General features: G+C 39.7%; 1 protein-coding gene across 16 annotated transcripts in view; it reads left to right on the top strand.

The window, feature by feature from the left end:
* ryr2a (ryanodine receptor 2a (cardiac)) overlaps nucleotides 1-27496 on the top strand; it is a 167245-nt gene that overhangs the window by 127557 nt on the left and 12192 nt on the right. For 10 of the 16 annotated variants that reach the window (XM_037754069.1, XM_037754083.1, XM_037754072.1 and 7 more), the window contains 24 exons: nucleotides 340-390; nucleotides 487-586; nucleotides 2342-2421; nucleotides 2559-2635; nucleotides 2929-3002; nucleotides 5573-5590; nucleotides 9333-9413; nucleotides 10682-10770; nucleotides 11991-12119; nucleotides 13110-13214; nucleotides 13916-13997; nucleotides 14211-14369; nucleotides 14589-14743; nucleotides 16850-17065; nucleotides 17207-17479; nucleotides 18559-18765; nucleotides 18858-19166; nucleotides 19341-19411; nucleotides 20768-20927; nucleotides 22300-22386; nucleotides 24057-24332; nucleotides 24566-24696; nucleotides 25272-25314; nucleotides 26688-26821. In XM_037754069.1, the coding sequence (XP_037609997.1) occupies nucleotides 340-390; nucleotides 487-586; nucleotides 2342-2421; nucleotides 2559-2635; nucleotides 2929-3002; nucleotides 5573-5590; nucleotides 9333-9413; nucleotides 10682-10770; nucleotides 11991-12119; nucleotides 13110-13214; nucleotides 13916-13997; nucleotides 14211-14369; nucleotides 14589-14743; nucleotides 16850-17065; nucleotides 17207-17479; nucleotides 18559-18765; nucleotides 18858-19166; nucleotides 19341-19411; nucleotides 20768-20927; nucleotides 22300-22386; nucleotides 24057-24332; nucleotides 24566-24696; nucleotides 25272-25314; nucleotides 26688-26821 (3107 nt within the window). The remainder of the gene's footprint in view (nucleotides 1-339; nucleotides 391-486; nucleotides 587-2341; nucleotides 2422-2558; nucleotides 2636-2928; nucleotides 3003-5572; nucleotides 5591-9332; nucleotides 9414-10681; nucleotides 10771-11990; nucleotides 12120-13109; nucleotides 13215-13915; nucleotides 13998-14210; nucleotides 14370-14588; nucleotides 14744-16849; nucleotides 17066-17206; nucleotides 17480-18558; nucleotides 18766-18857; nucleotides 19167-19340; nucleotides 19412-20767; nucleotides 20928-22299; nucleotides 22387-24056; nucleotides 24333-24565; nucleotides 24697-25271; nucleotides 25315-26687; nucleotides 26822-27496) is intronic. The other 6 variants (XM_037754086.1, XM_037754084.1, XM_037754079.1 and 3 more) reach the window with 1 other exon arrangement.

The raw sequence follows: 27496 nt of genomic DNA, 5'->3' as shown, positions 1-27496 counted from the left end.
GGAGCATTATTCAACCTCCTTCTTGACAAGCTAGTATGACATGGTTGGCACCAATGGATCCCTGAGGTTTTTTCTAGTTTCATATGATACCAGTATCTTCACTCTAGCTTTAAAAGTGCTATAAGTTGCATTAATGTGTTAAGTTAGTGGCGTTAAAACAAATTTGCGTTAACATGTTATTATCGCGTTACCTTTGACAGCCCTACGTAGAAGTGAATAAGCTGTCTTATCTCAGGATAACGATAGTGATGATGATGATGTTAATTCCTCCTTTTTCATCATGTTATCCCCCTGCTTTCCACACGCCATTCTCATTTTTTTCACTCTTAACTCCTTCAGAGTTGTCATGATGAAGAAGATGAGGATGGAGAGGAAGTGAAGAGTTTTGAAGTAGGTGATGAGTCACTCACTCTTCCAGTGCTTGATGATGGCCTTGGCTGTAAAACAGGTATGCTGCTGACGTGTGCTCTTGTTTCACATAAACAGGAGAAAGAGATGGAGAAGCAGAAGCTGTTGTATCAGCAGGCTCGGCTGCACGACCGCGGAGCTGCTGAGATGGTGCTGCAAACCATCAGCGCTAGCAAAGGTAGGTTTCACTTCCTGAACGTCCTGCCTCTCACTCTAACTAATATACTGACTGTAGCAGCACTAGTTGATTGAATGTGCTGTATAATCACCTTCAGTGCCCAGGTTTATGCTATAGGTGTAAGCTGAAGGTAGCAAACACGTGTTTTTCAAAACTGGAGTTAGAGGTAGGCCTGTCACCAGGGTATGAAATGAACTGTTTTCACTGTCTGCCACTCAGAAATTTGATCTCCCTAATCTTTGCGCTAAATGAAGGAATAACATTTTAGATCTGATGTCATTCGATGTTCGATGTATTTTACACAAAAAACATATGCATGATAAATTTCAGCGTTCGAATTACACCGTAGCTTTCGGGGCAGCCGTATTTTTCGGGGGAGTGAGGGCACTGTACTTTGTTGTTGTCATCTATAGAGGTTTTTTGCATAAAAACACAATTCAAATGATTAGGAAATTAATGATTGTATCTTTATTTAAATATTTGCTTGGATTAAAAAAATGTTTTTGGCATTAGTAGTTTTAATGATGTATTATAAGCTGCTTAGAGTTAGTGGTAGGAAGTTAAACAGGTCATAATTCTCTCTCTAATATCTATTTTATATTGCTGTGAAAACATCTCCTTCAAACAACTGGATTTATTCAAGTTTCTCGCCAAAAACTTAACTTTACGAGATTACATTTGAACGCATCATGATGTACCTTCACTCGATACTCATTTTGAACTGAACAGAGCTTGAACGCACCATAATGAGTTACACATAATACATCATGTAACTCAGTGGAACCTACAGTATGTTAAGGTTAGTAGCTCTGTTATTTAGTCAAGCAGGACTTACAAGTAACAAGTAACGTTACTAACTCTCCTCCTGCTGATTTCAACACAGATTTGTTGTTCACAGTGTCGCATTATCAGGGAAAAATAGGGTGTGTCAGGGTTTAGTAGTAGTAGCACCATGGTTTTGAGCGCTTTTTTTTTGCTCTCCACCATAGCTCCGGTCCGCTCCGGTCCCAAAAAAACTGAAACATGACACAGTGTGCGTATGCCGTTGTGTCATTGTGCATGCATGACTGTCGGAAAGCATCAGAGGAATCAATAGTCATGGAAGCATGAGATGCCAAGGAATTGGACAACTAGGAACAGGAACCTTTGAGATCCCTAGCGTTTTCCCTGCGTTTTCCCTGCCTGCCAAAGTGGCGGATAGCCCGATGACAATTTACCCGCGTTTGGAGGGTGAGGGGTGCTAATTTCAGACCCCGCCTTTCACGATAACAACTTTTGTTGGACGAATTATTGTCCCAGAAATAATTTTGATAAACAATATTATTGTCATTTTAAGACCTTTTTATGCCCACTGATATAATGAAAATATAATAGCATAATAATCCAAGTGCACACTTTCAGAGAGAATTTAACTTTTAATTCTGAAGAATATTCAGAAATAAATAAATAAAATTAAATAATAAAATACCCATAAATAAAACAAATAAAATCACACAACCAAAACAATAAATAAAATGGACTCTCGGACTCTGTTAACTAAAATGTGCAATGTCTGCACAATGCCCAAGTCTTATATTGGTAGGGGAAAGCCCTGTTGTTTTATCCTGCATCATGTTGTCTAAAATGTTTGTGACATCCTTATGTATTAGTTATTCAATTTAAAAGTGCATTTATTCTTTCTTAGGTGAGACGGGGGTTTTGGTAGATAAAGGACTAACATCCAGTTGTTTTCTCTGTGCGCTTCCTTTCCACCAGGTGAGATGGGTCCCATGGTGGCCTCTACTCTGAAGCTGGGCATAGCTATTCTCAACGGAGGAAACTCTACTGTACAGCAGGTATTTCACCCTTCATTAACACCATACTGTACATTATTGTGTCCACCTCCTGTTCTTTTTTTAAAGCAGAATTTGGTTCTAAAATTAATACCGCTGTCCCGTTGTCCTTTTGTGGTCTTTCTCTGTCTCTCTGACAGAAAATGTTGGATTATCTGAAAGACAAAAAGGATGTGGGCTTTTTTCAGGGCCTGGCTGGTCTGATGCAGTCGTGCAGGTAAATCCACAAATGCTTCCTGTTTTACAGACTGAAACAAATATACTGATATTGATACCACAGGTGGGTTGGTTAATGGGTTCCTTTTTGGTGGTCCTTGGCCCCAAAAAGTTTGAGAACCGTTGGACTATTTGTTGCAGAACTACCTCAATATTTTGTCTGAGAAGATTACAATGTTCAGGTGGTACTCCACTCCACTGCCAGCCACTGGCCAAGGTTGCCGGGGGAGGAGGAAGGTCAGTGAAGAGAGCACAAAATAACAGAGATCCACATCACCTTCGTCTTTGTTTCAGTGTTCTGGATCTAAATGCATTTGAGAGGCAGAACAAAGCAGAAGGACTGGGAATGGTGACAGAGGAGGGATCAGGTAAGCTTCCCTACAGTATGTTTACGCCTCATTGATTTATATTTTTGAATGGTCGTAACAATAGAAAGAAAAGTTCGTTGAATATTCTGTTTACTGGAGTTGGGGTTTGGTGTTTTTTCTGACAACATAGTTTGTTGATATTAAAATGCTTTTCTTCACCAGGTACAGGTAAAATTATTTTTATTAACCTAAGGATGGTACATTTAAACCTCTCTATAAAAAAATCACTGCTTGCTGAAACCACTGGTTTCATAGAGGAATGCTAAAAGGTAGATTCTAAGGTAGCTGAAGGAAAAACATTTTCTTCCTCCAGTTGAAAACCTCAATGTTTCCCAAGACGAGATTGAAAGCATTGCCATTTTTAAAAAGCGTTTTTTTTACCCTCGTCAAATCATTATTCTTTATCTTGCTTTGTCCCATTTATCCCGTCATCACTTTTGTTGAGCGATTTGTTTATTTTTATCAAGAGGTAATGCAGTACTACCTGTTTTTCATATGCATTATCAAGTTTGAATTACTAGTGTACATGTGTATGTGCTTATGATTTGCCTGTTACATCTTCTGTGTCTATACATTTGTTACGAATGGTCACAATTCTCCTTTAGATTGCATACTGATACTTTTAAGAATTCAAATCTCACATTCTCAAATCAAAATTCTCGTTTGTTTTACTATGTTGGAGTACTAACTACCAGATAATACTAGGTTATTATGAGGTATTGGTATTGCATAACTTGGTGCATAAGCTATTATCATGTTACAGTAGGTGCAGCGATTACTTCAGAGTTTGTTTTAAGTAATTTCTGGTTTTATGAAAAGGTAAATGTAGATATTCCGTTAAAGGATGACATTTATGACCTCCTTCCACTCTTTAATTACTGCCGGAGGGGGCACCACAATTATGATCATCATCATATTGATGAATTATTTAAATTTAAGATGAAGCACAAGTGCACAACTACAATTGGCATCATAAGACCATTATAGGCAATACAAAGATATACATATTTACCCCATAATAATAAAAGGAATTATGGTGCCCCCCTCCTCTATCATCCTGTGGTTTGTTCCATTGCGCCGAACAAACTTGAGCCTGGCTTGTCCAGACCGCCCGTGTGAGCAGCGCGTGGCGGCTGCACCTGTTGTTTTTTATTTCGGCGTCCGTGTTAACAGGTTAGAGCAGCCACACAGCCCGTCTCAGCTGCGTTTCTTATAAAGATTCGAGGTCACGCCTATTTTTAACGCGAGCCGCACGCAGTTCACATCAACAACAGACAGTGAAAGTTTGACAGTATATTGACATCATACCAGCAAGATTATCCACACCTCCTGCTTTTATTTCAAAATAAAAGCCCTCAAACGTTTTTTTCTGTGGACAGAATTCCTTCATTTGTTACCAAAAGCAATTACGCCAAGGGCACCCAAATGGCTAGCAGTGGCCCTGCTCACAGTCCACAGAAAATGTGGTTGTGAGGTCTTTACAAGTACATGGTTAACTTTTACTAGCTTGCACCTAGGGGTCTGGAAAGTTCAGACAGAAAATGGATATTTGACAGGGACGAAAAGAAAAACAGGCGACGCTTCCGAGACGAACAAGCCAGCGTGCTCAGCTGACGGTAATCAACCAAAAACAAACAGTAGAGAAGAAAAAATGCCGAAGCCTATCTTGCTGTTGGGTTCACAGTGAATGCGGTGGGAGATGAGGAGAGACCAGTGTAGATTTTAGGTCTGAAAACTCGTATGAGACCCAACAAAATGAAGAAGACACTTTACAACATTACATTCCAGTCACGTCAGTAAGTTGAGTTCTTTCAGAGAAAACTTGGTGAATACCGTCAGCAACTTTGTGTTATCTTTGCAGCAAAGAGATTGCAAATATTACAGTTATTTATTTTCTCTTTATTTTGGAAAAAGCACACAGACTGAAAAAGCAATCTGGTGCCAAAGGGGGGAATGACAGTTTGAGAACCACTGCTGTACGTGCAGAATGACACAAAACCCTTCCTATACCAGTAATTACTAAAACTGACTGTATTAATCATTGCTGCACCTATTATAGCATAAAGTCATGACACAGCTGATTATGTCTTTCTACTCATAATTTCCTCATCATTGTCTTCAAAATACAATACAAAGTAATCACACTAACCAGCTTTTTAAAAGGCCCTATTAACTAAACAGGTTCACCGTGAGTGCACGTCCACAATCAGATGAAAAGAAAAGGTCTTGGTGTTATTTATATATATATATATATATATATATATATATATATATATATATATATATATGTATATGTGTATATGTATATGTATATGTATATATATATATATATATATATATATATATATATAGGATTTTCTTTTAGATGACTCTTATTTTTTTTACTGAGCTGTACAGGTTTTCTGTCAACACTTGGTTTGGTGTTTTCGGATTTTTTAAAGCTCTTTTCCCTATATGTAATCTTTTTTCTTTGTTTCTTTCTTTGTTTCTTACTTTCTTTCTCTCTTTCTTTCTTCCCCCTGTTTTCCTTTTCTCATTTTGGTTTTACTGCACTTTCTTCCCTTCCTCAGTCATCACTCATGAGCGTGGTAATTATGCCTTCTGCCATTTCCTTGTGTGTTGGTTGGTCTTTCTTTCTCTCTCCCTCTCTCTCTCTCTCTCTCTCTTTCTTTCTGGTTAGTTGTTGTGTCAGTTCTGTCCAGGTCCTGAGTGTAGACCTTCAAACCTCGTCCTTACCTGCTCTGTGCTTGTAGCTACTTTTCTGCCTTACCCTCACCATTCTAATCTCTTTTTTTTTGCTAGGCCAATTATAACTCGCTCTCTGGTTGGTTTTGTAGTTGGTCTTTTTTATACTGTTTAAAGTCTTAGTCCACTTCTGAATTTTGACGTCAAATGTGTCACGTCTTTCTCTTCCACGATAAGCAAACTGATGATGATTACGATGATTTCTTTTGGAATGTACCGTATAGAGGTTAAGATTGAAAAATCCAGACATGTCCAGGCAGAAGAACGCAACCCATGTATGCCTCCCTCTCAGGATTTGTACAGTATCTGGCACATTCTAAATATTACTAATACCTACCATCCATCATGTAGTCAACCTAAAGTCAGCTGGTTGTTTTGTCTCAGTAACGGAGATGGTTATTGTGCTGGTTGTTATCTGTTGTGAAGTGTACAATCCCATCTGTGATCTCAGCCTCTATCTCTGTCCTTTTCTGACTCACTCTCTTAGGGCTGCAATGAATACAAAAATACCACAATCAGCCAACCGACATGGTAGATTAAGCCTCCATTAAAGCTACACTCATCAATATTCTTCTAATCAAAATCAAATGACTATGTGTAATGTGCATTTAAGCGTCTTTCAGCTCATCGTTTTGGTTTTAGCAGTCCACAATTTAACTGTTTTGGTTCAGTCTCAGCGCTCTCATCAACACTGTTTGCATCAGGCAGCTGTTTTCAGTGAAGAAGCTCGGATAAATCAGCCCAGTCGCACAGCTGTTCGTGAAATAGTCACGAAATTTCATGTATTGATTCATGTACATATACACAAATTTGTATGTAATCCACGTAATTGTGAACAGGGAAGTCTAAAGAGCGGTGAACGCCGCTTAGGAAGGAGGTTGGAGTGGATGGCTGGGTCAAAAAACACAGGACTTTTGCCCAGGAGACCGCTGTTTGTGTCCTGTGTGAAACCAGAAGTCAAAGTTGATTTGTTTGTCACCTAACTTCCTTACTTAAGTTACGGCACTTCCGGAGTTATTTTAACCCAAACCGCGATCATTTCCTAAAGTAGTTTGTTACCTAAGCCGAATCAAGTCAATCTTTTCCTAAACCTAACTAATAGTTTTGTTGCCTAAGCCTAACCAAGTCAACATTTTCCTAAACTTAAGTAGTTTTATTTTGAAAAGACAGGAGCAGAAATTGACACATGTGCCATGTGTTGCTGGACAATTGTAGGAAAACGCACGAAAAATACGTCGTTTAAAGTCATGCTGAGCAAATTTGTGTCTATATATACACAAATCAAATAGATTAAATTTCGTGACTATTTCACAAACTGCCTTGAGACTGTGTTGAATAAACCCACTGTACACTAACTGCTCAGCAGGAAACAGCAGACAGACGCATTAAGAGATTAGCTGGTCTGACTGCAACTTCAAAAAAGGTCAAAGCAAATGACGTAGTGCAACGAGTGACGAGCAGAGCAAGTGCTGTAATATATCGAGTGTTCAGAAAGTTACATAAGTTTACGTATGAGTAAGTTTACGCTTGTTACATAATGTAAGAAAGTCTGCTAAAGGCGGTTGGTATTTATTGACGCTAGTTATGTTACTATTTAAACCCAAACTATGATGTTTTTTCCAACCTTAACCAAGTAGTGTTGTTGCCTAAACCTAACCAATCGTTTCACTACGTTAAATGCGTGGCACTGTATGTTTCTGCAAGCGTGATACGAGGCTGGTATAATGTTAAAGAATGTATATTCTCGATGAAAGATTCTTAAGTGTGTAATGTATGGAGTCATCTGCAAAAAAGAGAACTCAGAAAACAGAAATTTGCCAGTAGTTGCAGCCCTGTTTATTTCTCATCCCTCACCTTTCATCTGTTCTGTTTGGTCTACCTCTCTTTTTCTCTGTAAGTGTTGCACTTTGGAATTTTAAGTGGCTTTTTTAGGCCACGCTACTCTGTGAGTGGAGGGGGGGTGAACTCTGATCCTTTTCTCCTTCCTCCGTTCCTCCCTTCTTCTCTCTGTTTACTGGCTGAGCTGTGGTCTGTAGTCAGTGTACATGTCCTTCATGACTGTTTTTGCTTCAGTGAAAATAGTTAATTTAACCCGTCCTTATGTTATTATTTTATGTTTGACTTATTTTCACCCCAGTATTGTATTTAAATTCATGATTTGGTTATAGTTGTAGCTGTGCGTTATACTGCCTGTAGTGTTACAATAATTTTTTGATAGAGGAAATTTTGTGCACATTTATTGTACACCAAATCCATAGCTTGTCATTTTTTTATAATCCTATTTATAATCTTTCTTTAAGATATTAGGAATAAAGTAATACGTTTATATGGTCTCATCATTTTTTTCAACTGTGAAAATTGTATTCCCCTCATCTGGTTTATCACTGTGTTGTGAATAAGCCTGAAAGTGCCTTTACACAATCGAAAAATAGTCTTTTCAGCTTATTCTTACAATTTTAGAAACTAATTGTCATTAAAAAAACATTAGTTATCTTTTTTGATAAGAAATACAATGTGAGGTTACTCACTATTTCTATAGAAAATTGTATTCGGATCCAAAGAGAAGGACTTTCGGTTGACCTCAAATACCACAGTTTGATTTTAACTACAAAGTAACATATAATAACAATTGAATTCTGATATTTGTTAGCAGATGCAGTCACGTCTATTTAAGTGGACACCAGCAATAGTCAGCACAGATGAAGTCGTTTTGGGCCAGTAGTAAAACTAAACCTCTGACATCCTGGTGGGACTGATCTATAGAAAATGTTGCACATCCATTGAAAAAGAAAACTGCACTTTCAGTCTTGTTTCAGACGTACAGATTTTCCTCCCTCAGCCCAGTAGTCCAGTTTGTTGTCATATTGTATAGATGTATTCTGTCAATGTTTCTGTTAGTGTATAGTGTCTCATCTTCCTTTCTCTGACCCTTCTTTTCCTTTTGCATTCCTTGGTTCAAAGCAGCATTTTAGCACAGTCAGAGTCAGCTGTCCTCAACTTCCTCATTGTATTTGTAATATATGCAGAATCTATATTGACAAGCAGCAACCAGCTCCTTTTCTTTAAACAAACCAGCTTTGAGAAAACGTGAAAACAGCCTAAATCCAGTGCTGACTGTAAAATGCTGCACTTTAAAAACCAACCAGTCTACCACCAAGTGCTGTGGCTGCCCACTGCTCATCCAAGAGTGTGTGTGTGTGTGTTTGTGCATTTGCGTTAGGTCAGAATGGTGTATTGTGACCTTAACACCTTTCACTGACTGAAAGAAAACACTGAGGGATTTCCTCACATTAGCACCATCTCTTTTTAACACTTCCTCACTCTCCATCTTCTTGTCTGTCTATCCCTTTCCTACATGTTGTCTGCTTTTGTCTCCCCTGTTCTCTGACTTTCTTTATGTGTACGTGTGTCTGTTCCTATGAATGTGTGTGTGCGCATTCATGTGTGTGTGTTTGCACATGGCCGTGGTCTCGTGTGTACGTTTGTGCATATGTGCTCGTGCATATGTGCGTCCGCATGTGTGTCTGTCTGTGTACGTGTGTGTGTGCATGTATGTGTATGGGTGTGTTTCTTCTCTCCGGCCAGGTGAGAAGGTCATGCAGGATGATGAGTTCACCTGTGACCTTTTCCGCTTCCTGCAGCTGCTCTGTGAAGGACACAACTCAGGTGTGTGTGTTCTCTAGTACTTACTGGTTTGATCTAGGAATATGGCTGAGCATCTCAATTTGGAGTAAATGTATTACTGCTGGGGGTGTTTTTAGGTGTTAACCAGTCAGATAGTGTTTATTATATTGATTGCACAATATTTTTGTGCCAATGAAATTATAGAAAAGTGGCCCTGCCAACCCGTTCTCACTCCCAACTCGTCAAATACCCCCGCTTGAGCAGCGCCCCGATGCCGAGGGCACCCTTTAGCAACAGTATGTGACGAACCGGACTTTCAAGTGCGTATGAAATTAAAAGTAACGTTGACTTGTTTTGCCACGTCAGTCTTTAGTCACGTGACTCACCGGTATCGTCAGTCCCGTGCGTCGCTACTCACGTGAGTTGTTAGTCTCATCAGTCACGTGAGTTGCTAATCACGTGAGTCGCTAGTATCGTCAGTCCTGTGAGTCGCTAATCACGAGTCGCTGGTATCGTCAGTACTGTGAGTCGCTAATCACGAGTCACTAGTATCGTCAGTCCTGTGAGTCGCTAATCACGAGTCGCTTGTATCGTCAGTCCTGTGAGTCGCTAATCAGGTGAGTCACTAGTATCGTCAGTCTCGTGAGTCGCTAATCACGTGAGTTGCTAGTATCGTCAGTCCCGTGAGTCATTAGTATCGCCATTCCCATGAGTCTCTAATCACATGAATCGTTAGTATCGTCAGTCCCTTGAGTCATGTGAGTCACTAGTCGGTGAAGTTAACGTCAACCGCGACCATTTCCTAACCCTAACTAAGTGGTTGTGTTGCCTAAACCTAGGCCTAGTTTATTTTGAAAGGACACTATGCATGTAACGAGCGTCTCAAAGCGGCGGTATTTGACGAGTTGGGAGTGAGAATATGCTGACTCTGCTGTTTTGTGAAAACATTCTACTGGCTTCCAGCTCAAGCCGCACTCCATTTATTTAAATTGTTGAGCTGACAATTTTATTTAACTACTATTTCCTCACAGTGTGTGATTGCCGTTTGAAAAATTTATGAGAAGTCTGTTTCTTCAACAAATGTCAGAGAACTTTTTTTCCATGTTTTAATCAACCCACTGATTAATGCAGATTTACTCCTTATATTTTTGACTCTATAAGCTTTCCTCTGTGGATTTCATTCTGATGTCCAAGGCATTACATAACATGTCATGCAATATTTTACAGAAATGTCACCACTCATTTATTTATTCATATGAACACATTTTACAAGCGCAAAAAATGCAATCTTTTGCGATATCCTGTTTCAGACTTCCAGAACTACTTGAGGACGCAAACAGGGAACAATACAACAGTCAACATCATTATCTCTACTGTTGACTACCTCCTCAGAGTACAGGTTTGCTCCTTTCGTTCACTTCTGCTGGTTCATAAAGACATATTTCGTATGGATGTATTTTCCTAGGTTGAAACTGAAATGAAATGAGTCTTCACTGAATCATACAGTTCTCTGAGACTAAAAACCATATAAAACCCATTCAGTTAAGTGGAATTTTGGATTTTACTAGTTGTTTCTAAAGGACAGTTCAGTGTGAACTTAAGCAACAAAACCAACACTTTTATCCTTTACTAGTTTAAGTCTAGTCTTAAAGGAAATTCTTATTTTCTCTTTTAAAATCTGCTTTCATTAGGGCCGTCAAAGTTAACGCAAATTTGCCACCACTAACACCACTAATTTCTTTAACACTAGAGAAAGCTAGAGTGAAAATACTGGCATGATATGAATGTAGAAAGCCTTAGGAATCCATTCGTACCAACCATGTCATACTAGCTTGTCACAAAGGAGGCTAAATAATGCTCCAATTTTACGCTAGATTTCCAAGATATGTGAATGAAAATGGGTTCTATGGGTACCCACGAGTCTCCCCTTTACAGACACTTCATGATAATCACATGCACATGAGTCATGCCTGTATGTTCACATCAGTTGTCCCTCCTGGCTCCCGGTCAAGATGGCAGCGAAAATAACAAAAACGGGGATTGATTAATTTTGTATCGTGCCTAACTTTAGTGGATCATAACATATCGGATATGGAATTAATCAGCAGATGCTCCGGATCAAAATGAGACCAAACTTTTTTATGGATGTCAGTTTTTGAGCCACGACAAAGATAAAAATGTGGCCTGCAACAGAGAAGTTAAGGCTTGTTTTTAACCTAGCCGACTGTCGGAAATGTCTTTTGCTACTGAAGCAGTTGTTGATCACTTGCAGCCCCTACCGGCCGGTTAAGAGGAGTGAGGGGTCAGCAGTCAATGACGATATGAAACTGTCAATAAAATGTGTTTTTTCAAGAAGTGTGAATCACTGCAATCTTGAGAGGTCCTTGAGCATATAGTCATAAGTGAGCACAAAAAAATATTAGGCTGATGGGTCCAGCAGTATGCCAGGTTAGCTGTGGACAGACAGACAGATACACACACACGACCGAACACATTATTGCCTGGCGGAGATAATAATAATAATCAAAACTGTTAAAACTGTACCTTCAATTTATTTACTTGTAATTAATCTGTCTCATCGATGTCTTCTTTTCTTCTCCCCTTGTGACTCTCCCCCAGGAGTCCATCAGTGATTTCTATTGGTATTATTCTGGGAAAGATGTGATTGACGAGCAGGGCCAGAGGAATTTCTCCAAGGCAATAAATGTGGCCAAGCAGGTTTTCAATACACTCACAGAATACATCCAGGTACGAGAAGACACTGCTATTATTACTGTTGAAGTCACTGTTGTATAGAATGAACCTGAAGATGAACCTGACACCTGCAGTTCTCAGAGTATTCTCAAAAGTTGATGAAAAGGTCTTAAATAATCGAAATTGAAGGCGTTTAACAGTCATAATCAGTCAGTAGTAATTATTCAGCCCGTTTGCACGAAAAGGCGTATAAATGTCACGATAATGTGCAAGGCGTTTAGCGTGCAATAAGTACACCTTTCTTGATTTCTGTGTGTCTTTTGTACGCCATGTATCCTGTACTGACTGCAATGTAAATGCATCAGCGTATAAATGATACGGTAAGAGTTATTGACATAGTATAAAAAGCAAGAATGATGGGTGGGGAGGTGGATGGGCCCAACAAACACCTGTTTCCCGTGTTTTAAGTTACATCAGTGACGTTTGTCAGGTGTTTTTTGTTGACGTTAGTGACGTAGTTGTTTCCGTACGTGTTTTACGTATTTTAAGCCTAACCGGGATGTTTTCCCTTAACCTAACTAAGTCTTTTTCTTGCCTGAACCTAAGCTAGTGGTTTTCTTGCCTAAACCTAACTGCGGACGTTTGCGTGGCGTACAAATGACACGCGAAAACACTAAAATGCGTACTCATGACATGCGGAATGTCCGTGTAATGTCGTACTATTTGTACACCTTCCCGTGAGACCTGGTTGAATTATTAGAGGTCCTGAGCTGTCGCTTTATTCAGATGCTAAAAATAAGTAAGACAGAAAGAGATTCCTTACTTCTGATCATATTCATTTGGGGAAATAATTACAGTCACAGTAATAATAATAAGAAAAGGATTGTGTGTTTTGGGGTATGACAAGAAATCAGTGATCTGAAAGAAGCTTGAAAAGCAACATGACATTGATATTCTACGATATCTGTTGGCTGTAACTGTGGCAAATGCTCCCATATCTGAATGTAGTCAACCTGATTGTGATTGTTACTGATGATGTTGTAGGGTCCGTGTACCGGCAACCAGCAAAGTTTGGCCCACAGTCGACTGTGGGACGCTGTGGTTGGCTTTCTGCATGTCTTCGCACATATGCAGATGAAATTGTCTCAGGTGAGTTAAAGTCAATGTAGATGCCTCCAAAGAGAGGCAGCAAACACACATCCTTACCACTATGAGGGGTGGAAGTAACAAAAATGAATAGGTGATGAAAATGCATGTAAATTGAAAAATGAAGCCATAAAAATGGATGTGAATGGTAAATTACAAAGTGATTTTATTGATTTAAAGCAGATTTGACTAAAACAGTTGTGATATGATGAAAACAGAGTCATGTTTCATCATTTTCTCCATCTTACATTCATCATTCACAACACAAAATTGCCATTTATTATTTAAGGAAAGTGGCCTCAAGGGTGGAAGTAACAAAAAGTATTTGAAGGAAAGAGAAGTGAGCGGTTCGCTGAGTATCAAAAATTGCGTATTTGTAAGCATTTTCATCACTTCCCTTTTCTTCAATTAATTTTGTGTTACTTCCACCCTTGAAGCCACTTTACTTAAATTATAAATGACAATTTAGTGTTGTGAATGATGAATGTAAGACGGGGAATGATAAACAATGTTTCCTGGAATTTAAAGCAACCGACCTTCATTATGACCCCTAATTCCCTCACATTCACATCAAATATTATTCATTTTAGATAGACGATTATCAATGTGAGAAACCTTTCTGAGGTAGTTCCTCTCTGAGATGGTTAAACAAAGTGTAGATGGCTTGGAAAGTCTTAACACAACTGTTTCTTTTTCCACTTCAGGACTCCAGTCAGATTGAGTTGCTGAAGGAACTGATGGATCTTCAGAAAGACATGGTGGTCATGCTGCTGTCTATGCTGGAGGGTAGGTTTGCTTTCATGAGTACTCCTGTATTCAATATTACTTACTGAAAAAGCTGACAGAACCACAAGGTTATCCCAAGGGTATTTGCGCTGTTTACTAGGACTGGACCCGAATATTCGACTAGTTGGAAATTCGTACGTTGGGTAGGCCTGAAAATGTGTCATGTTTTGTTGTGGTTTCCTATATTTCAAATGCGTGTGTCTTGTTTGGCAGGTAACGTGGTGAATGGAACCATTGGGAAGCAGATGGTGGACATGTTGGTGGAGTCCTCCAACAATGTGGAGATGATCCTCAAGTTTTTTGACATGTTCCTCAAACTGAAAGACCTGACCTCCTCCGACGCCTTCAAGGAGTATGACCCCGACGGAAAAGGCAAGGCTCTAAAGACACATTTCCTTTCATCGTATTTTATCAGAGGGGAAGAATCAGAATCATTAGAATGTGCAACGATTTCCTGAGCTGCTGGTGATTTCTAGATTTATGAATGAACTCGCAGGCAAAGAGTATAAAAGCTTTGCTGCTGGGCGCTGATGTTGTAATGGAACAAACAATTGGCTTTCACTTCTTATCGATATACGTTCTTTGTCGCAGGTGTCATCTCCAAGAGGGACTTCCACAAGGCTATGGAGAGCCACAAACACTACACCCAGTCTGAGACCGAGTTCCTGCTCTCCTGTGCTGAGACTGATGAGAATGAACTCCTGGACTATGAAGAATTTGTGGAGCGCTTTCATGAGCCAGCCAAGGTAACAGCCTCGATGTTTACAGATCTTTATAAAGTCTTCAAACGGCCTTAAATTGTCCAAATGTAAGCCCTTCAGTCCTTAAAATCTGTTATTAAAATCTATTCTTAGAGAATGGTCTCAACATCTCAAAGGGGGTTTAGTAAGAGACCCCTCTTGTTATTTCTATTCACATCTTTGTTTTCTTTTTTTCTTCTGACTTTCCATTTGTTGGACTGGATAAAGGAGTTGGAGATGTTTTAGCAATATCAGAGTATAATTGGTAATTTGGTACAATTTATTGTATTTTTTGTATTTCTCACTAATATGCCACACACACTATATGTGGAAGCCAACATGGGGCATCGTTTGTATGGAGGACGGATCCTGCCAAAATCCAAAATATATGAATAAATATATAAATGACTTGATAAATAAATAAATATGTGTAAAGAAATGTATAAAAAAAATAATACATAAATAAATATGTTTGGGTAAATAGATAAGGGGTGAAATGCAAAGGGAACATGTGCATAAATACATAAATACATGCATAAAAACATAAATAAATACATGCATTTAAAAATAATATAAAATAATTAACCAATATATGCAATAAATAAATAAATACTAAATAAATGCAAAAATGAATACATAAATGTAAAAATAAATTAGATAAATACATAAATAAATAAAAGGGCAAATTATACAGAACAGTAAACGAATAAGGGAATTAATACAAAGATAAGTAAATAAAGAAGCAAATTAAAACAGAAATATCAATTTTACATTTTATAAATTAATTAATGGCTACATTTGTTTTTAATATTTTTGTACATTTAATAATATATTTTTTATCGAGTCATTTATTATTATTTTTTTTTGGCAGGTTCCGTCCTCCATACATTTGTTCTTGGGCTTCTTGATTGGCAGTTCAGTCAGACACTAATAAATCCCTTTGTTTTGTTGGTTTTGGAGCATAAAAATGGCTCTCACTTGCTTCAGTTAGAGTGAGGTGGGATAAGAAGGAGTTTGTGTTGAATTACTTTCTAAGCTCAACTGAGACAGCACTCATTAGGAAAAGATGAACAACATAGCAGGAGTTAAGTTTTTTATACTTTTTACTCCTTTGATTCACATCAAAAGTTCTTAGAAACAGCCTCTACAGTATGCATCTGAATGTAAAGTATTAAAAGCTTTATGATTAGTTGGTAGTGCGATGTACATACAGAGAAAAGTGTGTGCGGGAGCAAGTAATTTTTTTGAGAAAGTGTGATGTACTGTATATGCGTCATCTGCAGATTAGCCGTTACTGGCCAGATGACATTCATGTCATATTACGTCACAATGTCTGCTATATCAGCCATGTGTTCACTACGTGTTTATTTGCATATAGAGTGACATCCGATCACAAGTGGCCACTGGAGACGCATGTGGAGACGCATTCTAATACCAGGTGTGAACAGACGTACTTAAAGCTGTCCACTTGTAATCGGATCACTCAGGACGCATGTTAATACCAGGTCTGAACAGGGACCAACTCTGTTACATTACGGGCCTCATTTATTACAGGACTTTGGCGGTTGAGTGTTATATTATGGCATATTAGTGCCACTGTAGGTAAAAACAAATAATAATAATTACGGAGTCAGGGTAGGGGGGTCATATTCCGAGGGAATGAAAGCATTTCCGAGAATAGGGTCATGAATTTAGAAGAAAATAACTTGGATATTCTCTGAGATTAACGTGGTAAATGTACGAGAAAAAACTCACAAATTTACAGAGAATATCTGAATTTTTTCTCACAAATTTATGACTTTATAATCTTAGAGGATATTCAAGGTTTTCTTGTAAATTTGTGAGTTTTTTTCTCGTAAATTTATTTAAACTTTATCGTCAGAGAATGTCCAAGTTTTTTTTGCCTAAATTTATGATTTTGATCTTGGAAATTCAGAGTTTTTTCTAGGAATATTACCCCCCTCCCCAGGCTCCGTAGTTTATTGATTTTTTTTTACCTACCATGGCCTTAATACGCTGCCATAGTTATATAGTGGGGAACATGCTGGAAAAGGCTTTTATGCAACTTTTTTGCAAAAGAAAAATAAATACTTTGATACTGTAATTCAAAAGGACATTGGCTTCAATGTGGCGGTTCTGCTGACCAACCTGTCGGAGCACATGCCTCACGACACGCGGCTGCAAACCTTCCTGGAGCTGGCAGACAGCGTCCTCAACTACTTCCAACCGTACCTGGGCCGCATCGAGATCATGGGCAGTGCCAAGCGCATCGAAAGGGTCTACTTTGAGATCAGCGAGTCCAGTCGAACACAGTGGGAGAAACCTCAGGTAAAGATGCTTCAGCATATGGGTCAATTAATATAACACGTGTCACACCACTTGATTTGGTCACAGTGTCGAGTAGTGACAACAAATCCCCCAAATTTGCTCCCAGGTTCTTGTTTTCACTAATATACTTTCTGGTCAAAGGTCAAAGAATCCAAGCGTCAGTTCATCTTTGATGTGGTGAACGAAGGAGGGGAGAAGGAGAAGATGGAGCTGTTTGTGAACTTCTGCGAGGACACCATCTTTGAAATGCAGCTGGCGGCTCAGATGTCTGACGCTGGCGAGCGCATGGCGATGAAAGAGGAGAGCGAGCGGGAGAAGCCCGACGAGGAGAACCCTGAGATGGGCTTCTTCTCTGTAACCACTGTCCGCATGGCTCTGTTAGCTCTGCGCTACAACGTCATGGTGCTGATAAAGGTGAGAGCACGCACGGAACCAAACACAGATAACAATCAAAGTGTGTGAGTGTGTGTTTTGGAGTATTTTAACTTGTTAAGCCCAAGGCCTACCCCTCGGAAAAAACGCCTAAAATGACTACCCAAAATGAATTAGGACTAGCCCTTCAACCATAAGGTTTATATGAATATATCTGGTCTGATTTGAATTGTAAGAAGCTAAAGAATATGAATAATTGTTAAGTAAACTAAACTATATTACCATTAACATATTACAATGGAGAAGCAATAAAAAAATAAGATTTTTTTAATCCTCATTTAGTATCAAATCTGAATTTCAAAGACTATATCACATTATAACAAAGATCTCATAGATAATGATGCAACTGAATGTATTGTACTACTCTTTACTACAACTGGGACTGTAAATTTGATGAAATACACGATTATGATACAATTTATAAAGATATACTCAGGCGCTCTCCATGTTTTGGTCATATTCATTGTTTACATATTGACTGTTTACTGTGAGTTTTACTTCAAAATACTATTTATTTCCATACAGCCATGTTACAAAATAACAAAGAAATATAAAGGAATAGTTGAATGTTGCTCTTTCAAAATAAAAAGGCAGGGAAAAGTCCTTTATGCAAATGAGCCTGAAAAGCGCGAGACGTCTGGCTCACGAAACTTGGACCAATCACGTGCATTCCATTCACAAAAGCAGTAATTTTACCTCACAGAACACAGGAGTATACATAATAATCCCACTTAAAAAAATCCAAACTAACCCTTTCAGTTATTTCCAATACTCCAAAAATGTTGCCTCAGTTAGTCCTAGCCTTATTGATTAGCGTACTTTGGTAACCTACGCCACTGCTTTTTTCAAACATCTGAGTCTGCGTTCCCATTTGAAAAACTCGGAAAAGAACGCAGATGGAGTCGAACCTTTAAGGAAACATGACTGTTGACGTTGTTTGCCAATGACACATGACAATGTGTGAATGTCGGGCATTGAACGGTCCTTGTTATTCTTCAACAGTAAGCAGTAAAGTCCCACTGAACTGACTGTTCACCTCTCCTTTTTCCCTCTCTTTCCAGGTTCTGTCCATGAAGAGTTTGAAGAAGCAGGTGAAGAAGATAAAGAACATGACAGTGAAGGACATGGTGACCACCCTGGTGTCCTTCTACTGGTCGGTGTTGCTGGGCCTCCTCCACGTGGCGTTCAGTGTGGCCCGAGGATTTTGCCGAATCTTCTACAACACCTTCATGGGAGGCAATCTGGTGGAGGGGGCCAAGACCATAAAGGTTACTAAAAAGAATTAGAAGTATTCACAGGTTATTAAAAGTAAATACAGTTAAGAGCTGTTCCTAAATACACAATCTGCCTTCCACCCCAGGTGTCAGAGCTGCTGGCCAACATGCCCGACCCCACCCAGGATGAGGTGAGGGGTGAAGGGGAGGACAGAGAGAAGAGACCCTCCGACCGCGCTAAAGAGGACCTGGCTGACCTGGCGGTCAACACCGAGGGGACCGAGCTGCTGTCAGACATTTTTGGCCTAGACTTGAGACGAGAGGGGGGCCAGTACAAGATCACCCCGCACAACCCCAACGCCAGCCTGACCGAACTGCTCAACTCCCCGGTTCCATCCCCGACCCCCCCGACCCCACCCACAGCACCCCCACCTGAGCTCAGACGGAGGCATCAGGTGAGTCTTAAGTTATTCTCACCAACCATCCCCATTAAACCCTTAACCCGCTGAGACCCACAATAGACCTAAATAGGTTTTCAGGGCCTTTAAGTCAAGCAGCTAGCTTGGCTAAAATATACGTATATTCATTCACAAATTGGCTTGTTTGTCTGATTGTATTTTCTGTTTCAGTCCACGAGCTCTTCCTCAGAGGAGAAGGAAGCAACAGCAGAGACAGAATGTGAACCTGAGAAAACATCAGAGTATGTACACATTTGTGTTATGTAATCTCTTCGTGGTCGTTTTTTGTCTCTTTTTGGTCATTTTGCATCTCTTTGTTGTCATTTTGTGTCTTGTTTGTGACTTCCCAACAGTTAGAAGTAATGTCAAACACAGGCTCTGGCCCAGTGGCCTCTAACCTGTAGGCCTGTACTACGAAGCAGGATTTGGGGCTAGCGAGGTAACTTCAGGGTTAACTCTTCAGGGTTTTCAGTCCCTACGACGGTGGTCCACTTCTTACCGGGGTAGATCGCCATGGTAACTGATGCTGAACACCTAACCTGCTCCGGATCAACTCCAATAAAAGCACCGCCTACCGACCAATCGGAGCTCGGTGTGTGGATCGTATGATAATATTTCACAAATACGAAGAAGTTACAGTCGTAATCCAGGCTAAAAGCAACACAGTTTAAACTGACAAATGCAGGAAGGACAGCTGGCTGTATGCTGTCGGTGCTTACCGCTTTGAATTATGTTTTTATATGTATTTTTTTTTTTACTTCCTCTCAAGTCTGTTCCACACCGCCGGAGACGGGGACGCAGCAGAAAGATGGCTGAAATAGTCATACATGCCACATCATTACCAAAGGGCATAATAATGTATAATCTATTCACCCATTCTATTTTGAAAGCTATTTATATATCACTGCCCCATCTAGACGACTATATCTGACTTTTGAGTATTCCGTTAAATGAATAAGTCTTTTAATTTACGCATTCACACATCTGCAAATGTTTCTTTTTCCAGCTGTTCTTCCTGCATTTGGCAGCTTCAACCGTGTTACTTTTAGTCTGGATTAAGTGTTTAACTTCTTCGTATTTGTCTAATATTATAGTTTGCTCTTCCTTTTGTAAAATGTGCCGCTCTGCTGTCAGTACACTTGTCCATGATTGTGATTGGTCATATGCAGCAAACACCGCCCCTTTCATGTGAACGCGCTCATATCCAGATTGAGAAACCCTGGGTTGATTTACCGAGTTGATAACCACCGCTGTAGGATTTAGTCTTAGCGGGATCACATTTGTTAGGGTTAGTGAAGCCAGATAACGAGAAGATACCCTGAGTATGTTGAACTCACTTCGTAGTACAGGCCTCAGGTCATTAATCTGTCCACGATCTTATCTATTCAAAGGAAACATGGCAATCAATGGGATACGTTGAGTTAAAAATGTAGTGACATATAAAATGAACACATATTTTCAAATTATGGTTTTATAGACCATTATTTTTAAAATCATTACTTGGCCTGTCCATTCACTTAGCCCTCCAAATGAAGCCACAGTGAAGCAGTATTGTATTGTTAGGTGTGTGTCAAGTGTGACTTGTTTTGTGATTTCAGGGGTGGACATATAGAGAAACAAGAGAAACAAGAGAAACAACAGAAGACTGAGAAGATGAAGCCAAAAGTGAGAAGGCATCACACCTCAAAGTCTGATGAACCGGATCTGCATGAGTCTGCCTTCCTGAAGAAGATCATAGCCTACCAGAGGAAACTACTGGTACAGGGAACCTTTCTGTCCTTTTGTTTCAACGCTCTCTCTGTCAACTCTGTATTCTCCATTACAACTGTAAACACATTCACATAGTTTCAGCAACTGCTGGTTGCTATGGACAGTAGTGTGGACAGTTTGCATGACCAAATGGGTCAGTTGATTATTATTATTATATCATTATGATAATGACGTCAGAGAAAATCTATTGATCGCGTGAGCAAAAGTCATTGTTTTGGATTCGGTGTGGATAGGCTCATAGAGATCGTTTCGAGTTTTAAATTGAAGTGCGATTTATGGTCGTGTCTAGATGGTACCCCACAATTTGCGAAACTCTCGCAAGATCATCCATTGGTTTGTGGACTGCTGTTTTGAAGCCTCGAGTTCGGCATTTTGGCCATCGCCATCTTGGTTTTTGACGTAGCCATCTTGGATTTTTGCAACCAGAAGTGACACTAGAGGAGCTAAGTACAACTGAACGCTGAATAAGACATTTTGAGGAGACTGGGGTAGCGACCTGTCAATCACAAGGAAGCCACGCCATAAAGCATCCCCTACTTTATGGTCTATTTGACTCTAAATGGGACCATAATTTACTAAATGAACATCATGCTGTATTGAATAAGACTTGAAACTAGCGATTGAGACCATAAACTCATGTTTACAATGTTTACTGAGGTAATAAATCACGTGAGTAGTAGGCTCATTTTCTCATAGACTTCTATACAATCAGACCTCTCAGACCCGGAGGTAGCCCATTGCGTGAGATAGTTAAGGTTCAGCTTTGACCTTGAATGGTTAAGGTTAGGACGGGTCGTTGGGCAGCGAGTCTGGCGAGAGTTTTCGCAATTTGTGGGTTACCATCTGGACACGGCCGCAATTTATTCGCATGAATTATTTGCACTTGGTCTGAAATTCCAATTTGGTGGGGAACAAATTCCACTGTCCCCGTTCTGTGTAAAAATGCATTCTGGAGTTCAGCTGAAACTAATATGAGGATTAGCCGTCTGAGTTAGACAGATTTTACAGCTTCTTAAGGACCAAATTGCCTCTTTGTTTCACCATCCCTCCACTGTAGCTCAGCACAGGAACGCTAAGTGGGAAATGTCAAACAGAGAAGTCTGTAACTTTGGAAGATACCCACATAATTGTAGGGATTCTACTTAGTAGGTTTTGAACTCCCATAATAAGTCATTTTTACACAGAAGGAGGACTGTGGATTTTGTTGCCCACCACTTATTGTTGACAGACAATACTCACATGCAGTTGAAGCAGCTGATTGATTCAGGAGTTTGGGCTGAAGCCCAACATGAAGTGCTCAGTCTGGAACATCCAGACAACACGTACAGTAAATAGCTCTTCTTACTGTCTCCCCCTGCAGAACTACTTTGCCAGGAACTTCTACAACATGAGGATGCTGGCGCTGTTTGTTGCCTTTGCAATCAATTTCATCCTCCTCTTCTATAAGGTAATGGTATATATTAGATACAGGTAATGGATAATGGTATATAGGGATGTTGTTATCAGGTAAGAGATGGACAAACACAGACTTTCACCCAGGAGGCCGCTGTCCGTGTCCTGTGTGAAACCAAGTCAAGATTGATTTGATTGATTTTGTAACTTCCGTACTTAAACATACTTATTTTACATAACAAACATACTTATTTTAACCCAAACCATGATCCTTTCCTAAACCTAACTAAGTAGTTTTGTTGCGTAAGTAAACCTTTACAGTAAATAAACCTACGTTGGAAGTTTATTTTGAGACTGTATGCATGTAATGAGCGGAAACTGACACGCCGTCCCTGACATGTCCAAAACTGACACTAGAAGGGTCCCTAGAGTATCATAGTTTCAAGCGTAGGACCATTGACCATTGTATTTGACGAGTTGGGTGTGAGAATGTGTTGGTGAGTCAAATGACTACTCTGCAGTTCCCCTCAGTTCTACAGAGCGTGTTTGTATCTTCCAGCTCATTGTTTTCATTTTACAGCCAAAACTTTACTGATCTGGTTTAGACCCACTGCTGATTTTTCTCTCAGGAGCTAGTAGAGACCAAACCAGAGCTAAAGGAGAGAGTGGATATTGGACTTCTTTGTGTGGTCAGAAACACGACTCTAAATGAATGATACTTTTCCTCTATGTCTGTTCCTGGTATGTCTTTATTGTGTAAATATTAGGGCTGTCAAAGTTAACGTGATCGCAAATTTGTTTTAACGCCACTATTTTTTATAATGCATTAATGCAACTTGCAATTTTTAGGTTGTAGCGGGCTCAGTTTTAAATCTAGCTTACTAACTTGTTATGAATGAGGCTTAATAACGTTATGCAGAATTTTGGCGAGGAAACACTGGCATGGCCATTTTCAAAGGGGTCCCTTGACCTCTGACCTCCAGATATGTGAATGAAAATGGGTTCTATGGGTACCCACGAGTCTCCCCTTTACAGACATGCCCACTTTATGATAATCACATGCAGTTTGGGGCAAGTCATAGTCAAGTCAGCACACTGACACACTGACAGCTGTTGTTGTCTGTTGGGCTGCAGTTTGCCATGTTATGATTTGATCATATCTTTTTATGCTAAATGCAGTACCTGTGAGGGTTTCTGGACAATATTTATATTTGTTTTGTGTTGTTAATTGATTTCCAATAATAAATATATACATACATTTGCATAAAGCAGCATATTTGCAAACTCCCATGTTGATAAGAGTATTAAATACTTGATAAATCTCCCTTTAAGGTACATTTTGAACAGATAAAAAATGTGTGATTAATTTGCAATTAATCGCATGATTGTCCTTGATTAATCACGATTTATGGCAAATAATATAATAATTTATTTAAATTTGTATTGATTGACAGCCCTAGTAAATATCAATTTTATACGATGATAATATGTCAGATGTTGCGCTTCCAGCTTGATCAGCTGCCTCCAAAAATAGTAGGGGTTGGTCACATTGTGTAACTTTGCATTACTTCACATATACTCCCTGTATGTTATAAGGCTTTAGGGAATGAACCCTTCTCTGATTTTGTTATGTTCTACATCATCAGGGTAATGACGTGTGTTTACTGTCATGATTCTCACAGCTTGATTTCCACATTTAAACGACTAATAACTCGTCCCTACCAGGTCTCTACATCCTCGTCTGTGGTTGAGGAAAGGGAAGTGGTGTTCGCCAGCAGCCAACCGGACACCAGCGTCATTTGGGATCCGCTGGGAGGAGGAGAAGCAATGGAGACGACGAAGGAGGAGGTGGTGGATGAGGCCGGGGAGCCCCTGAAGCCCGTCACTGTGCGTTTTGTCCTGGAGGAGAGCAGTGGATACATGGAGCCCATGTTACGGATCCTGGCTGTCCTGCACACTGTCATCTCCTTCTTCTGCATCATTGGATACTACTGTCTCAAGGCAAGGATACTGACTATTAATAAGCAGAAACAATTCTAAAAAAAGTGAAATCTGTATCCGGTATTTGTCATTAAAAGCTATAACAGTTAGATCCTAACACATCATTTTGTTCTTACAGTACACCGTTTAATGTTTTTCTGAGATATTTTCAAATATTTCAATTCTGAGGATTATAATTGTCTGAAATCAAATAATTAGTGTGTGTGTGTGTGTGTGTGTTTGTTTGTGTGTAGGTGCCTCTGGTGATCTTTAAGCGTGAAAAGGAGGTGGCCAGGAAGCTGGAATTTGATGGCCTTTACATCACAGAACAGCCATCTGAGGACGACATCAAAGGACAGTGGGACAGACTGGTAATCAACACACAGTGAGTAGGCCCTGTGTGTGTGTGTGTGTGTATTGTATATAAAGAAGAATGACACGTCTCTGTAGAGAAGGGAAGCCAAAATATCCTGGATACGGGAGCTGCGATCTTGAGTTTTTAATATCATTTGGAGTAAAAGTCTGTATTCGAAACCGCCTACTACATACTACTGACAAACGCAGTATACAGTACATACTTCATACTATTATTATTTGACTCATCTTATTTTGGCCCATGTCCCATTCACTAACATGGAGGTGGCGTTTATGGCCTATACTGCAGCCAGCCACCAGGGGGCGGTCCAGATGTTTTGGCTTCACTTTTGGGAGCTGTCATGTCGTCCATCTTTATATACAGTCTACAATGACAGCGTGTATACATGAGCTTGTAGTTTGCACTATACAGTATATGCTACAAAATCCCTTGAAAAGACAAGCGGCAAGAACTTTGAGATGATGTGAAGAAGCAGGAGGAAGAACATGAGATGGGGGTTTTATCTTGTGATTTTTGTTGCAGTTTCTTTACAGTTACATTTTTATAATAATAATACACCTTTATGTGTGTCCTGTGATTTTCAGATCTTTCCCCAACAACTACTGGGATAAGTTTGTGAAAAGGAAGGTAGGTGTCACTGTTTTTTGTAAACCTGGGGCCATATTCACAGATGATCTTACCTTACAGTACCACCAGGAGTCTTCCTCCAGTGACAGAAATAGTAGTCAAGAATGAAAAAAAGAGAGCGCGTCCTCACATCCACACAGCTGACCAATCACGGTGTAGCTGTCGAAACGTCCCTCTGAAGTCAGAAAGCTGTGTGTGACAAGCAGCTCTGAAGGAGTACACTGGCCCCCTTAGTGACTTTGGAGTCCTCTTGACAACCTTTCTCAGATTTAGGAGCTACTTTTAGCAGGGCAAAAACTTAGGAGTCCTAAAGTTAGGACTGACAGTTTCTCCTCCATTTCTGAGCTACTTTAAGTCTTAGGATGTTTTGTGAATACGGCCCCAGACAATCTCCTCCGGTCCAAGTGAATTCTGAAAGTGGAGATTCGTCAAGTCATCTTTTAGCTGTGGGGCTGGGACGACTTTTGGCTTTGCTATTACGGATTCAAGACAGGTTACGGGGAAAGATGTGTTTTAGATTTATATTATATTCATTTAGGTTGAGTTTAGACTAATAGAAGTCATAAGATCTGGACCAGTATTAACAGCAGGTTGCATCACACCCATGTGGAGAAACTTTCTTCTTCTCCGATCAGTAACATACAAGATTACAAAATAATTGCACATCAGACACTACATCACTACATGATCACATGGAACATAAGTTTATCTTGACAAAGGGAGCTGTGTGCCACTTTTAGCTTTCTCTCTGACAGACATACTCTAACTCCCCTCTCTCTCTCTCTCACACACACACACAGTCTCTCTCGCTCCATCTCTCTTATCTCTGTCTGTACAGTTATGTCAGACATGTTATATATAGGGCTGTCAATCGTATAAAATAGTTAATCGCGATTAATTGCACATTTTTATCTGTTCAAAATGTACCTTAAAGGGAGATTTGTCTATTATTTAATACTCTTATCAAAATGGTGTATACTTATTATTAGAAATCAATTAACAACACAAAACAATGACAGATATTGTCTAGAAACCCTCACAGGTACTGCATTTAGCATAAAACAATATGCTCAAATCATAACATGGCAAACTGCAGCCCAACAGGCAACAACAGCTGTCAGTGTGTCAGTGTCCTGACTTGACTATGGCTGTATTCGAAACCGCCTACTACATATTACTGACGAACGCAGTACTGTATACTGCGTTCCTCAGTAGTATGAAACCGTTAAAGCGATGTATTTTGCAGGATGCTAGACGAGGCTGTAGCCTGTAAACCAGCTCTTAAAGCACCGGACAAAAAAAAAAACGAATTCATACCACTATTACAAAATTATCGAAAAGTGTTTCTCCAAGAAGTCCTGCCTCTTCCTCAGGTGATGGATAAATACGGAGAGTTCTACGGCCACGACCGCATCAGTGAGCTGCTGGGAATGGACAAGGCTGCTCTGGACTTCAGCGACTCTCACAAGAAGAGAAAGCCCAGGAGAGACAGCTCACTGGCTGCTGTGTGAGTATTCAGTGTGTATGTGGAGATGAATATGTATTATTACATTTCCTGCACACTAAAGAGCTTGATTTTAATTAATTAGCCAATTAACCAATAACCCGATTAACACCGTGATTTCATTCATTTTAATCATTTTTTTATTTTCTATACACATGAAAGCTGTATTGCCGTATTTTGCATCTGCATGCGTTAAACTACCAGTTTAATCTAGGGAGTGCTCCTATGAAGGCATAAAAAACATTGAAGGTGAGTATTGAAATGCACAACTTTTGGATCATTTCATGGTGGGCTGATGATGAGCATCGTATACTTACCAGGACAGACTCCAGTCAAAGCCATAGACTGTATATAAGTGGACGTAGTCGCCTACTGGTTTGTGGACTGTGGTTTTGAAGCTTCGAGTTTGGTATTTGGCCGTCACCATCTTGTTTTTTTTGCAACCAGAAGTGACACGAGAGGGCGGAGCTAAGTACAAGCCAACGCTGAATAAGCCATTTTTAGGTGACCAAAAAAAGTTGTAATTAACTTTCATGAACTGAAAACACACTGAAAGAATTAAAGTTCTAAGACAAAAACACGGACAACTCAAAGACCAGACAACGCCGTGGTAACCACCTGTCAATCACAAGGTAGCCACGCCCTAAAGCATCCCCTGCTTTATGGTATAAAAAGCAG

The sequence above is a fragment of the Sebastes umbrosus genome, chromosome 20, assembly GCF_015220745.1.
Source record: "Sebastes umbrosus isolate fSebUmb1 chromosome 20, fSebUmb1.pri, whole genome shotgun sequence".
Taxonomy (NCBI): Eukaryota; Metazoa; Chordata; class Actinopteri; order Perciformes; family Sebastidae; genus Sebastes; species Sebastes umbrosus.
Note: the sequence above shows the minus strand (reverse complement) of the source record. Positions and strands in the feature narration are given on the sequence as shown.